Source organism: Scyliorhinus torazame, chromosome 11 (assembly GCF_047496885.1).
Source record: "Scyliorhinus torazame isolate Kashiwa2021f chromosome 11, sScyTor2.1, whole genome shotgun sequence".
Taxonomy (NCBI): Eukaryota; Metazoa; Chordata; class Chondrichthyes; order Carcharhiniformes; family Scyliorhinidae; genus Scyliorhinus; species Scyliorhinus torazame.
Window position 1 is genome coordinate 33,208,598 of NC_092717.1, and position 14,238 is coordinate 33,222,835.

The window sequence follows — 14,238 nt, forward strand, 5'->3', positions numbered from 1 at the left end:
ACACTGTTGCAAAGCAGACCTTGCAGTAATTGCAGATTATATGTCAAGTAGGGTTGCGAGGCAATCTGACAAAAAAATGCTTCTGGGATATTGAGTTATTGTTTGAGGTGATCACATCAAATCCATCCCTTTAAGCCTCTCCAGCATGCCCTAATGCAGCATGAGCCACCAGAACATCAATCTCTTTTGTACAATTAAACCACGACCGACGATTAGGATCATGGTTTTTCTTCATGGAGCAATAGGCACTGCATTTTACACATTCCGTGGACAAAGAAACCAAATGGGTCATCGATCAAATTTTCCAAAGCATCAGAAAATGGGAGTGCTCGAGCCGTTGTTCACATTGAAGGTGTGCCACCTTAACACTGAATAAAAATGCAAACTTCAAGAATAAAACATTTAAAAATCATTAATGCTCAACCCGAAGCTGCATGTCATCAAGCACAAAACCTTTGCCCCATCAACTCTGTAACAGTATTTATGGGTGTCAGACCCTCTTCTGTCTTCCAACTAAAATGGTTGCACACAGCTTCTCTACCAGGCAGGCAGAATGTGAATAATGACAAAGACCAATGTACCCATTAGCCAGTGAATACTGCATGCATTACTCAGTGAACAAAAGTTTGTTCAAATTAAGAATCTTAAAAAACACCCCCTGCAGAATATAAAATAACTACATTTGAAGTAGCATGCTGTAATCTTGTGCTCTCAAATTCACTGGTGCCTGAATATGGCGAAGACTCAAAGTTTAACATACATGTGGCTCTCAGTGTTTGTTGCAAGACCAAACTAGAACAAGGTGTTGTGCACAGCTATGAATGACAATGCACACTAATAATGAGCATATTATAAATGATTTTATAGGACCAGTGTGACCTGTACACTTACAGAAGTTTTCTATATGGCAATACAGGAAAATGTGAAACTGAACACAATCTAAAAGTGCACAAAGTACTTCAACAGAAAGAGGAAAAGAAAGAAATTATTGCTAAGTTTCAGTCAGTTGGTCTATTGAAATACAAATGAACTACAGTAATAATATTCCAACTGCTTAAAAACAAAATCACAAAAAACATCCAATTTACCTCACTGGTATGATTAACCAATCTTTACCTGGCGGTTACAAGGACATAGAGACGTTGAGTAATTGTTCAAAGTCCTCAATTATGATATCCAAATTACAATTCATATGACTCAATTGAAAAACAAACAAATCCATTAAAAGTCACTCTGTATTACCTCATAGAAATTAATGTTGATATCCTACAACCTTTTTTTAAAAAAAAAACAATTTGAAATATGCAAATAAAGCTCATTAGTTCCCTTTAAAACCAGGGATAATATTCTTCAACATTTACTGTACTCAATGTGGTCTCCCACTGGATTTTAAACCATTACTCAAAATACTGGCATGATGGCCCTTTACAAAATTGGTCCATGGGCAAACAAGCACAAACTGGCATAAGAACCGTATGCGCAAACCAGATGTGTGAAAATATGTTGTGCTCTACAATAAAAGTGTTATTTGGAAACTACCTTTCAAATCAAACTCAAAAATGCTGACACATTTTTGCAGCACAAAAGAATAAAGATGGCAAATTCTATATTAAAACAATTCCAATCCAAACGAAAAAGCAACATTTTTGACTCATGCACAGGTCCATTCAAGGACCAAAATTAGAAAATACTGGACATTCTCAGCAGGTCTGACAGCATCTGTGGAGAGAGAAAAGAGAGCTAATGTTTCGGAGTCTGGATGACTCTTTGTCAAAGCTTCCTGTTAATGGAGGTTTTGGTCAGGAATACAGCAATTTGTATGCAGGAAAAGCCATAAGGTATCACACTTCAGGTTGTCAGCTGTTGATAATGCCAGCACGCTTAGCCAATTAAACAGCAAATTATACATGGGTCTGTGTGCCCTGTGTACCATCTACTGCACTGAACATTGTCTTGTTTTTTTTACTCCATTAAAGTGTTCTTGATTTCAATTAAAAACAAATCACAGCTCGACTTTAAAGAAGATGAATTGTACCAGGTGTTGCTTCATTTGGTGCACGCTGCTACTGGGAGGTCACTTGCTTTTGAGCAGAGCCAACCTACACAGAAGCACGGTGTACAACCTGGCCATTCTCAAGGGACTTGGGTCTTTATGTAGATTCAAAGGTCAGGTTAGAAATCTGTAGTTAACAGTGTAAAATTTATAAAGTTTGGGCATGGATTGGGCCCAGCATTCTTTTATAGGTGGCTGAGAAAATAGTGTTACTGCTCAACATGAAAAATGGGAAGACTTTATTTGGCAAATAGACTGTGCTCGACATCTGTTGGGTGCAGAGTGTGGTGGAGTGGGAAGGGAGGATAAAAGAAAGAGAACAGAGGCCTGTGATTACAAAATGAAGGAGCACCTAAACAAGGATTTTTAAGCAATTTTTGATAAATTATATATTTTTTAAAAAAAAACATATTCCAATGCATTCCAGTTTCAAAAGTGCAATCTGCAAGACTTCAACACTTATCAGTAGTGCTTCTCCTGCAAATAATCCTTCATTTTGTTTGGCAGAGGCAGTTTTTGAATTAAGTCTATTCGAGTGTACTGGCGAATAACAAAACGGCACAGGTATTGCAATGACCGCACTTGCATGAACCGGGAGACTGGGTTTGTTAATCTTACAGGATAAGTTGCAGAGCCAGGTAGACGAGACCTAGAATAGCAAAACGCACCATTTTCAGAGTCCTTAATTGAATGCTCAATCAGTTCTACAATTGAAGTATGCCCCTCCACATCAGGCTGTTCATAAAAGCTAAACCTTCCGTTCGAGTGTTCTATTCTCGTGTGAAGAGTCTTGCCTTGTGAACGGAAACTCAGGCTTAAAAGGTAACGGTCATCAGAACTGTCACGTACAAGAAAAGAACCATCAGGCACATTGGCAAGCTTCTCTTCTGCCTCCCACCGTGTTATGGGACCCCAGTACCATCCTTGCTTTGCAAGTTTTTTCAGCTCCTCGGTGAGACTTGTGACCACCATGGGACCATTATTTTGTACAGAGTCGTAAACTCTCCCGACTCCAGGAGCAGAATTTGGATCAAAGTTCAAATGGTGACGAACTCTTTCTGCTACATGGGCCGATGTGCCACCAAACCCAGGAAACGTCAATTGCATTTGATTTGGAATCGGAGGTAGGAGTGGAGATAGTGGAGGGATGTCAACATGGTTGGAACTGGAGTTCTGCAACATGACACCTGTGGTACCAATCAATAGACCATTTACAGGTGGGTCCAAGAATATATCAGAGGCAACCACTAAATCTGGGACCATTTGGCTGTCATCTATCTGTAATGAACTACTACATATATGGGATGGCACCGATGCAATGTCCATTGGCAATGGATTGTCAAGACAACAGGTACGGGACCCATCCATAGGAAACATTCCCTCTTCTAAAGGCATTGTGTACTGAATGTAGTTCTGAGGCATTAATCCAATAACCACAGGAACATGACAGGATTCATCAATATTCAGATGGGAATGGCCATTCTGGGGCTCAATTTCTTTGATTGTGCTGCTCTGTTCCTGAAACACATGATCTGCTTGCATATCGTGGAACTCCTTACGAACACCATTTAATGCCTGGTTTGGGCTATTATTGTGGACTAATGCTTTGACCTTAACCTCCATCTTAATGCAGGTTTCTTCTGAGCTAGCTGATCGCAAAGGCCAAGGCGTAGGGCTGTAATGGTGGCCACGAAGTGATGTAGATCTTAAGGGTCTTTGAGCTTTTAAATCATTAATGCTCGTTGGAGTTGAAGAGGAGGAAAATCGATCATCTTCCACTAAGTTGACAGAAGGTGCATTCCCTTTAACCTTTTGTTTCTGCTTTGCAGAAAGCCTCCTTTTCAGCGTGCCCATCAAGCCTTCACCTTTTGCCTTATTTTTTGACCCTTTGTCATCCTCATCTGCTTTGTTTAGATCATTGCCAGCCAAATCTTTCCCATAACAACTAAAGAGCGAGTCCTCCTTCCCAAAATCGTTGACAAGTGATGGCGGCTGTACAACCACAAATTCACTTTCGTCTTTGCCTTTGTTCAAGTTAAACGATTTTTTGATTGTTTTAAGACTGATTTTCTTCATCCTGGATAAGCTGTGCAAGTCCTTTCGCACAGCGATGGCTCCAATGATGCTCTTTGGACCAATCTAGCCGACACGCTTTTCTTTGTTCAGGACACAGTTAAACACCAAGATGTCCATCTCCTGCAACGGTACACAAACAGTTTAACTTTTCAACTTTTAAATATATATATTTTAAGATACAAAGAACAAATTCTGTACAATCTAAAGTGTTAAGTCTATTCCTCATATCAAATACAACAGTGTACAAAGTTAATTCATATCTCTTCTGACAAATGTATACCACTTAAAGTATACAAAAAGTTATTTAAAAACTGTTAAAAATGACTTAAATTTCCACCCCCTCCCTGCAACTCCATCATCCTGAAAAAGCTTGGCAATAAACTAATGTGTTTTTTGTCACGGTTTGTCAACTTTGAATAAGATGCTTTGAACGATTGTTAGAACTGATTTGGATCATCGGTAGCTCTACTGGGAAAGCAGGCTCTCTTCTCCTTCCACCAAAATGTGTTACTCAAATGTTAAACTCTTAAGAGTAAATGTCACCATTACAGCTGCAAAACACAGCCAGTTAAGAATAGACAAGAGCACTTTTACTAACAGAAAGATATGGGTGCACAAGGAACAATTTCTTCAGTGCCGAGTCCTTTGCTGCTCGGACAATGTAGAGATGCCACAAGAGAAATCAGCCGAGAGGAAGTGAATAGGCTGCCAGCATGATAAACCTCAACTTGCCTGAAGAAATGAAAAAAAGAAGCCGGTATTGATCCCTTTGCAGTGTGTTCGGTGCAGATAGGGACAAAAAATAAAATTGCAAGTTCAAAAGAAACACTTTGCCAGATTCAACTTGGTAATCATGTAAACGGAGACCAAACTGTAACTTCATCAAGAATGTCTTTATTAAACCTGACCAATCTTCTCAATTCTTTCCCAAGTTCATTCAACAATGGGTTACACAAAGGGTTCGGGAAATACAATTGAAGACAAAAAGACACGCAAGGCTAGACTTTTCGGTCCACAATAATACATACTTTGATTTCCAGAAAGTTCACAAAAGAGTACATTAGCTTTTGTTAGCCATCCATTGCCAGCCATCGAAACTCTGCTCACAGAGGCTACAAAGTGAATCTGACATCTGACCTGCCCCTGTCCCCCATTTTTCAGTGAACTGAATGGAAAGCAGTGCTTTGACTCGAGCTCCTACATGCCAGGAAACCTGCTGTGGCCTTCATCTCAAAGGTGAATCGTTTGATTCATTCAAACTGTCGAAGGACTCATTTAAATGTTGGATATTTTGCCACCATTGGATCAATGTGGTTTAACAAAATTACTTTGAAACCTCAGGGCACCATTATGCCTAAATTAACTTTCCTACCACCGCAAAACTGCTATTCAATTTTTAAAAATAGTTTTAGTGGTGATTGAAAATTAAGTCTGTTATTCTGCTGATGTGTCAAGAAATAACTTAGAAAACCTGGTCATTTCTAGGCTTTTCACCATCATAGTGACCAGAAAGCTGGGCCATAATGGTTTTCTCACAACTGAGATCTTGTAGTTGAATTTTATAGTTTATACATATCATTAACAGCGGTATGCCTAGAGTTTGCAGATATCTTAATTTGACAGTCCACATCATAATTAATGCCTAAACCCATTCACCATTAAAGACAACATTTGACATTGTTCCCAGTTGCCCTTAGTCTCTGGAAAGCAGATAATGTGGATATTGAACTGTGCAGAGTCAGAGCAGATTGAACATGTGGAAATGGCAGAGAATGAGCTCATTAGAGCCCAGTCCTAACCATAATTGTAAAAACTGGGCAAATGGGCAATTCAATGATCACCATGCCCTGACATAAAATACTGTATGATGATCATATGTGTGACAGGGCAGCATGGTAGTATAATGGTTAGCACTGTTTCCTCACAGCTCCAAGGGCCTCATTTCAATTCTGGCCTCTGGTGTCTGTGTGAAGTTTGCACCTCCTCCCCATGTCTGCCTGGGTTTCCTCCGGGTGCTCCGGTTTCCTCCCACAGTCCAAAGACGTACAAGTTAGGTGGATTGGCCATGCTAAATTGCCCCTCGGTATGCAAAAGGTTAGGGAGGGTTACGGGGATAGGGTGGAGACATGGGGCGCGATTCTCCAATCCCCCCGCCGGGTCGGAGAATCGTCGGGGGCTGGCGTGAATCTCGCCCCCACCGTGTCCCAAATTCTCCACCACCAGAGAATCGGCGGGGGCGGGAATCGCGCCGCGCCGGTCGGCGGGCTCCCCCCGGCAATTCTCCGGCCCGCAATGGGCCGAAGTCCCGCCGCTGTCAACCCTCGCCAGCCGGCGTGGATGGAACCACTTACCTTACCGGCAGGGGCAGACGGCGCGGGCGGGCTCCGGGGTCTTGGGGGGGGGGGGGAGAGTGCAGGGCGATCTGGCCCCGGGGGGTGCCCCCACGGTGGCCTGGCCCACGATCGGGGTGCACCGATCGACGGGCGGACCTGTGCCGTGGGGGCACTCTTTTCCTTCCGCCTTTGCCATGGTCTCCACTATCGCGGAGGCGGAAGAGACCCCCTCCACTGTGCATGCGCGGGGATGCCGTGAGCGTCCACTGACGCTCCCACGCATGAGTCGCCCGGCGAAGTCCTTTCGGCGCCGGCTGGCGTGGCGCCAAAGGCCTTTCCCGCCAGCCGGCGGGGCGGAAATCACTCCATGCGGGCCTAGCCCCTCAAGGTGAGGGCTTGGCCCCTAAAGGTGCGGAGACTTCCGCACCATTGGGGCGGTCCGACGCCGGAGTGGTTCCCTCCACTCCATTACGCCGGATTCCCCCGCCCCGCCGGGTAGGGGAGAATCCCGGCCATGAGCTTATGTAGGGTGCTCCTTCCAAGAAGGAGATAGACATACTTCTGATTTTAAAAAATGGGTTAAAGGGATATGGAGAACAGGCAGGGTGTTGTATTTGAGACCAGAAGAGATCAGCCATGATCTGATGGAATGGCAGAGCAGGCTCGATGCCTACGTCTGCTCCTAATTTCTATGTTCCTAAATAAAACATTGAGAATCACAAACAGCTGGTCCCAGATTAGGGTCACATGTCTGGAAACGTGTGCATCACCAATATATTACAGGACACAATTTTACACAGTGCTGTATTTGGCTTAAACTGTAAAAGCTTTGCATTCTATATGACCTCGAACACTTATGGCATAATATAACAGATGAAGCAAAATACAGTACGTTGCTTTGGATCACTGACCTAAAATATTAATAGCCTGGCTTGGAATTGATCCCATCAGCATAATGTTAAAAATGGAGAATCCTGCCTACATTGATTCCTCTAGCACATCGAATTTTACAACTTGACCAACCTCCTCATCCTGGAGAAATTCCTGTTTGTATCAAATATATTACTAAATGTATGACCATCTGGATCCCAATTGTCAATTCCACTTATTGCATTGTGAATCTGACACACAATTAAGCCCAAGGTTATTAAATTGAACCATGACCCACGAAGAGATCAATTTAAGCAAAATAAATGTTGATTCAATACACAGGATGTACGGCACAGAAAGAGAATACTCAGCCCAACTAGTCCATGTCGACTTTGATGCTCCACTCGAGCTTTCTCCCATCTTAATCAGTCATTGGAATCACCCATTCCCTTCTCCTCCATATGCTTGTCTAGTTTTCCCTTGTATGCATCCATATCGTTCGCTTCAGCCACTCTTGTGATTGCAAGTTCCACATTAATCAACTTGCAGATTGGCCAAATTAGAGAATGAAGTTCAACACGTAACAAGCAACTGTTAATCTGCAGGGAGTGAACCAGAGAGCACCCTGGGAAGGGAAGTGATTTTTATTACCTTTTCAAATGGTGTGGGGGGAGAAAACTGTAAGTGACATCACAGTAAAGCTGTGACCTGATTGGCTGGTTGGGAATCTGTTAAATTTGGAAAATAAATAATATTGCAAAAAAATCTAATTGATTTGTGAGATGTGGCAGAGCTGTGACGCTTCCAGCATTCCGGTCGACTGCATCTGCAGCAAGTGTAACCAATGGCAGCTCCTCACAGACTGCGTGGCTCGGTTGCAGCAGCCAGGAGCATGCAGGTGGCGGAAAGTGTCATAGGTAGGAGTTATAGAGATGTGGTCACACCCAAGGTGCAGGCAGAGAGATGGGTGAAGGGGCAGGCAGTCAGTGCAGGAATCCACTGTGGTTGTCCCCCTCTCGAACAGGTATACTGCTTTGGATACTGTTGGGGGGAATAGCCTATCAGGGGAAAACAGCAGCAGCCAGAGCAGTGGCACCATGGCTTGCTCTGATGTTCAGCAGGGAGGGTCAAAGCGCAGAAGAGCAATAGTCATAGGTGACTCTATAGTCAGGGGCAGATAGGTGCTTCTGTGGACGTGAAAGAGACTGCAGGATGGTATGTTGCCTCCCTGGGTTCAGGACGTCTCCGAATGGGTAGCGGGCATCCTGAAGGGGGAGGGCAAACAGGCAGAGGTCATTGTACATATTGTATTAACGACATAGGCAGGAAGGGGCATGAGGTCCTGCAGCAGGAGTTCAGGGAGCTAGGCAGAAAGTTAAAAGACAGGACCTCTAGGGTTGTAATCTCGGGATTACTCCCTGTGCCACATGCCAGTGAGGCTAGAAATAGGAAGATAGAGCAGCTAAACACGTGGCTGAACAGCTGGTGTAGGAGGGAGGGTTTCCGTTATCTGGACCACTGGGAGCTCTTCCGGGGCAGGTGTTACCTGTATAAGAAGGATGGGTTGCATCTAAACTGGAGAGGCATAAATATCCTGGCAGCGAGGTTTGCTACTGCCAATCGGGAGGGTTTAAACTAGTATGGCAGGGGGGTGGATACCAGAGCAATAGGTGAGGTGAAAACATTGAGGGGGAACTAGGGAATAGGGCCAGTATGGCTCTGAGGAAGAGCAGACAGGGAGAAGTTGCTGAACACAGTAGGTCTGGTGGCCTGAAGTGCATATGTTTTAATGCAAGAAATATAACAGGTAAGGCAGATGAATTGAGAGCTTGGATTAGTAATTGGAACTATGATGTTGTTGCCATTACAGAGACCTGGTTGAGGGAAGGACAGGATTGGCAGCTAACCGTTCCAAGCTTTAGATGTTTCAGGCGGGATAGAGGGGGATGTAAAAGGGGTGGAGGAGTTGCGCTACTGTTAGGGAGAATATCACAACTGTACTGCGGGAGGACACCTCAGAGAGAAGCGAGACTATATGGATAGAGATCAGGAATAAGAAGGGTGCAGTCACAATGTTGGGGGTTTACTACAGGCCGCCGAACAGCCAGCAGGAGATAGAGGAGCAGATAAGACGACAGATTTTGGAAAGGAGTAAAAACAACAGGGTTGTTGTGATGGGAGACTTTAATTTCCCCAATATTGACTGGGACTCACTTAGTGCTAGGGGCTTGGACGGGACAGAGTTTGGAAGGAGTATCCAGGAGGGCTTCATAAAACAATATGTAGATAGTCCAACTAGGGAAGGGGCTATACGGACCTGGTATTGGGGAATGAGCCCGGCCAGGTGGTGGAAGTTTCAGTAGGGGAGCATTTCGGGAACAGTGACCACAATTCAGTCAGATTTAAAGTGCTGGTAGACAAGGATAAGAGTGGTCCTAGGGTGAATCTGCTAAATTGGGGGAAGGCTAATTATAACAATATTAGGCAGGAACTGAAGATCCTGGATTGGGAGCGGATGTTTGAGGGTAAATCAACATCTGACATGTGGGAGGCTTTCAAATGTCAGTTGAAAGGAACTCAGGACCGGCATGTTCCTGTGCGGAAGATGGATAAATACAGCAAATTTCGGGAACCTTGGATAACGAGAGATATTGTAGGCCTCGGCAAAAAGAAAAAGGAGGCTTTTGTCAGGGCTAGAAGGCTGGGAACAGACGAAGCCTGTGTGGAATATAAGGAAAGTAGGAAGGAACTTAAGCAAGGAGTCAGGAGGGCTAAAAGGGGTTACGAAAAGTCATTGGCAAATAGGGCTAAGGAAAATCCCAAGGCTTTTTACACGTACATAAAAAGCAAGAGGGTAGCCAGGGAAAGGGTTGGCCCACTGAATGATAGGCAAGGGAATCTATGTGCGGAGCCAGAGGAAATGGGCAAAGTACTAAGTGAATACTTTGCATCAGTATTCACCAAAGAGAAGGAATTGGTGGATGCTGAGTCTGGAAAAGGGTGTGTAGATAGCCTGGGTCACATTGAGATCCAAAAAGACGAGGTGTTGGGCGTCTTTAAAAATATTAAGGTAGCTAAGTCCCCAGGGCCTGATTGGATCTACCCCAGAATACTGAAGGAGGCTAGAGAGGAAATTGCTGAGGCCTTGACAGAAATCGTTGAATCCTCACTGTCTTCAGGTGATGTCCTGGAGGACTGGAGAATAGCCAATGTTGTTCCTTTGTTTCAGAAGGGTATCAAGGATAATCCAGGGAACTACAGGTTGGTGAGCCTTACTTCAGTGGTAGGGAAATTACTGGAGAGAATTCTTCAAGACAGGATCTACCCCCATTTGGAAGCAAATGGACGTATTAGCAAGAGGCAGCTCTGTTTTGTGAAGGGGAGGTCATGTCTCACTAACTTGATCAGAGTTTTTCGAGGAGGTCATAAAGATGGTTGATGCAGGTAGGGCAGTGGATGTTGTCTATGTGGACTTCAGTAAGGCCTTTGACAAGGTCCCTCATGGCAGACTGGTACAAAAAGTGAAGTCACAGGGGATCAGGGGTGAGCTGGCAAGATGGATACATACTGGCTAGGTCATAGAAGGCAGAGAGTAGCAATGGAAGGGTGCTTTTCTGATTGGAGGGCTATGACTAGTGGTGTTCCGCAGGGATCAGTGCTGGGACCTTTGCTGTTCGTAGTATATATAAATGATTTGGAGGAAAATGTAACCGGTCTGATTAGTAAGTTTGCAGACGACACAAAGGTTGGTGGAATTGCGGATAGCGATGAGGACTGTCAGAGGATACAGCAGGATTTAGATCGTTTGGAGACTTGGGCGGAGAGATGGCAGATGGAGTTTAATCCGGACAAATGTGAGGTAATGCATTTTGGAAGGTCTAATGCAGGTAGGGAATATACAGTGAATGGTAGAACCCTCAAGAGTATTGACAGTCAGAGAGATCTAGGTGTACAGGTCTACAGGTCCACAGGTCACTGAAAGGGGAAACACAGGTGGAGAAGGTAGTCAAGAAGGCATACAGCATGCTTGCCTTCATTCGCCGGAGCATTCAGTATAAGAATTGGCAAGTCATGTTGCAGCTGTATAGAACCTTAGTTAGGCCACACTTGCAGTATAGTGTTCAATTCTGGTCGCCACACTACCAGAAGGATGTGGAGGCTTTAGAGAGGGTGCAGAAGAGATTTACCAGGATGTTGCCTGCTATGGAGGGCATTAGCTATGAGGACAGGTTGAATAAACTCGGTTTGTTCTCACTGGAATGACGGAGATTGAGGGGCGACCTGATAGAGGTCTACAAAATTATGAGGGGCATAGACAGAGTGTATAGTCAGAGGCTTTTTCGCAGGGTAGAGGGGTCAATTACTAGGGGGCATAGGTTTAAGGTGCGAGGGGCAAGGTTTAGAGGAGATGTACGAGGCAAGTTTTTTTTTTTTACAAAGAGGTTAGTGGGTGCCTGGAACTCGCTGCCGGAGGTGGTGGTGGAAGCAGGGACGATAGTGACGTTTATGGGGCATCTTGACAAATACATGAATAGGGTGGGAAGAGGAATACGGACCCCGGAAGTGTAGAAGATTTTAGTTTGGACGGGCAGCGTGGTCGGCGCAGGCTTGGAGGGCCGAAGGGCCTGTTCCAGTGCTGTACTTTTCTTTGTTCTTTGTTCTAACACCAATAAATGTTAGATAGTAAATTTTGGGTCCAAGTTCCACATTCTCAGCACGCTTTTGGTAAATACTTTTCCCCTTATTTCCTTCCTGGATTTCCTGATGACCATCTTATATTGTGACCTCTATCAAAACATTTCATCATTTTAAACACCCCTATTAGGTCACCCCTCAGCCTTCTTTGTTCAGCCTATCAATCCTTTCCTGATGTCTTGTACACACACATTTCTGGTATCCTTGTAAAGTTTCTCTGCACCCACTCCAGTACCTTGATAACCTTTTTAAAATATGGCAACCAGAACTACACACAATATTCTCAAGTCGGCTGTAACCAAGGTTCAATACGGATTTAGCATAATGTCCATACTTTTCACTTCTGTCCCTCTAGGAATAAAATCTCGTGCCTGTCTTTTTCAGAATGGTTTTGTTAACCTGTGCCATAACCCTTTAGAGATTGATGCATTTGTCCTGAGATCGCTTTGTTCATGCTGATGAGAGCCATCCTGAGTTCTAAGTGTCCTCCCTATTCTTCCTCCCAAAATTTACTATCCAACATTTATTGGTGTTGAACTTCATTCTCCAATTTGCCCAATCTGCAAGTTGATTAATGTCCTCCTGTAATTTGTTGGGAGTCCTCCTCAGAAATGTCTATCGCCCCCTCACCGCCGCAATTTAGCGCCATCTGCAAATTGTGTTTTTGATTCTAAAATCCAAATCATTCACGCAGATTGTGAATAACAGTGATCGGAGCACTGATCCTTGAGGAACACCACTTCCTACCCTTCATTACCATTCTCTGCTTTCTGCCTTGAAGTCAGCCAACAAACCCATTCCATCACTTTTCCCGACTCCACTTTCTTGGAACTTACAAGTTAGTCTATTAGTGGGTACCTTATAAAAGGCTTTTTGAAACTCTGGTTATATTACATCTACTGCATTACCATTCTCTACTCTCTTTGTTGGCTCCTCAAAATATTTAATAATGTTAATTGAGCAAGATTTTCTCTTTTGAAATTCTTGCTGAACACATTTTAAAACAAAAAGTTTAAAACTTTAACTTTTGTACGGAGTCTGCACGTTTTCCCCATGTCTGCGTGGGTTTCCTCCGGGTGCCCCGGTTTCCTCCCACAGTCCAAAGACATGCAGCTTAGGTGGATTGGCCATGCTAAATTGCCCTTTGTGTACAAAAAGGTTAGGAGGGGTTATTGGGTTCGGGGGATAGGGTGGAAATGTGGGCTTGGGTAGGATGCTCTTTCCAAGGGCCGGTGCAGATTCGATGGGCTGAATGGCCTCCATCTGCACTGATGTTCTATGTTCTAACTTACAAATTTTGTATTAGTTTTCATCCAGCTCCGTTATAGAAACAAAAGTCCACAAGTTGTTTCAGTTTGCTTTTTTAGAAAAGTATTTCCTGCATTTATCTTCATTTACCCAAGATACACTCGACCTCTGAACACACTGCATTTGAACTTGTACACCATACCTTTGTGATATTGACAGGATACAAAGTCTCATGCTGAAGCTTATTCCATTTTGTTTCCACATGAGATGACAGCACACAGAAGTGAATCAATAAACGGACGTTATACCCAAAAAGCTCCCGTTTTCAAAAGATCAAACAGCAAAGAACCTTTGCGTGTGTCAGTTATAGCTCATTTGGTAGCACTCCCACCTCGGAGTCAGAAAGTGGTGAATTCAAGTGTTGCTCCCGATACTTGAGCATAAAATCTAGGCTGATAGCCCAGTGCTGTTCTGAGAGAATGCTAAACCAACAGTCTTACCGATGAAATATTAACCCGAACCTCCATCTGTCCTTTTAGGTGGATGTAAAGGATCCCATGGTACTAATTCAAAGTAGGGCAGTGAAGTTCTGCTGGTGTCCATGTCAATATCTGTTCATCATCCAACATTGTGAGAACAATCAAGTAAAAACAAAGTACTGCCAAAATGCTGGAAATCTGAAGGGTCATAAGGACTCCAAATGTTAACTCAATTTCTCCCTCCACAGATGCTGCTTTATCCAGCATTTTCTGTTTTGTACCATTAGAACAGATTGGGCCTGAGTTTCCTTGGAGTAGCAAACAGCATCAGATCATCACTCCAATCCCAGTTTCTTACCTTCAATCCTCTGACTCGGGCCAGGTGAGTTCAGTCTAGTGCAGCCTGCTCCTTAGGCCTCGCGTCAAAGGGTACTTCTGTCGAAAAGCTGCCAGGCAATGGGGCCTTGTCGGGTCGGGCCTCAGC

The 14,238-nt window shown here is 44.0% G+C and overlaps 1 protein-coding gene across 1 annotated transcript in view; it reads right to left on the bottom strand.

The window, feature by feature from the left end:
* Positions 1-841: 841 nt before the first annotated feature.
* The window catches only part of socs6a (suppressor of cytokine signaling 6a), a 67,361-nt gene continuing 53,964 nt past the window's right edge, over positions 842-14,238 (bottom strand). Inside the window, exon 2 of the mRNA XM_072467135.1 lies at positions 842-4,249. Coding sequence (XP_072323236.1) covers positions 2,516-4,129 — 1,614 coding nt within the window. The 5' untranslated portion in view covers positions 4,130-4,249 and the 3' untranslated portion in view covers positions 842-2,515. The remainder of the gene's footprint in view (positions 4,250-14,238) is intronic.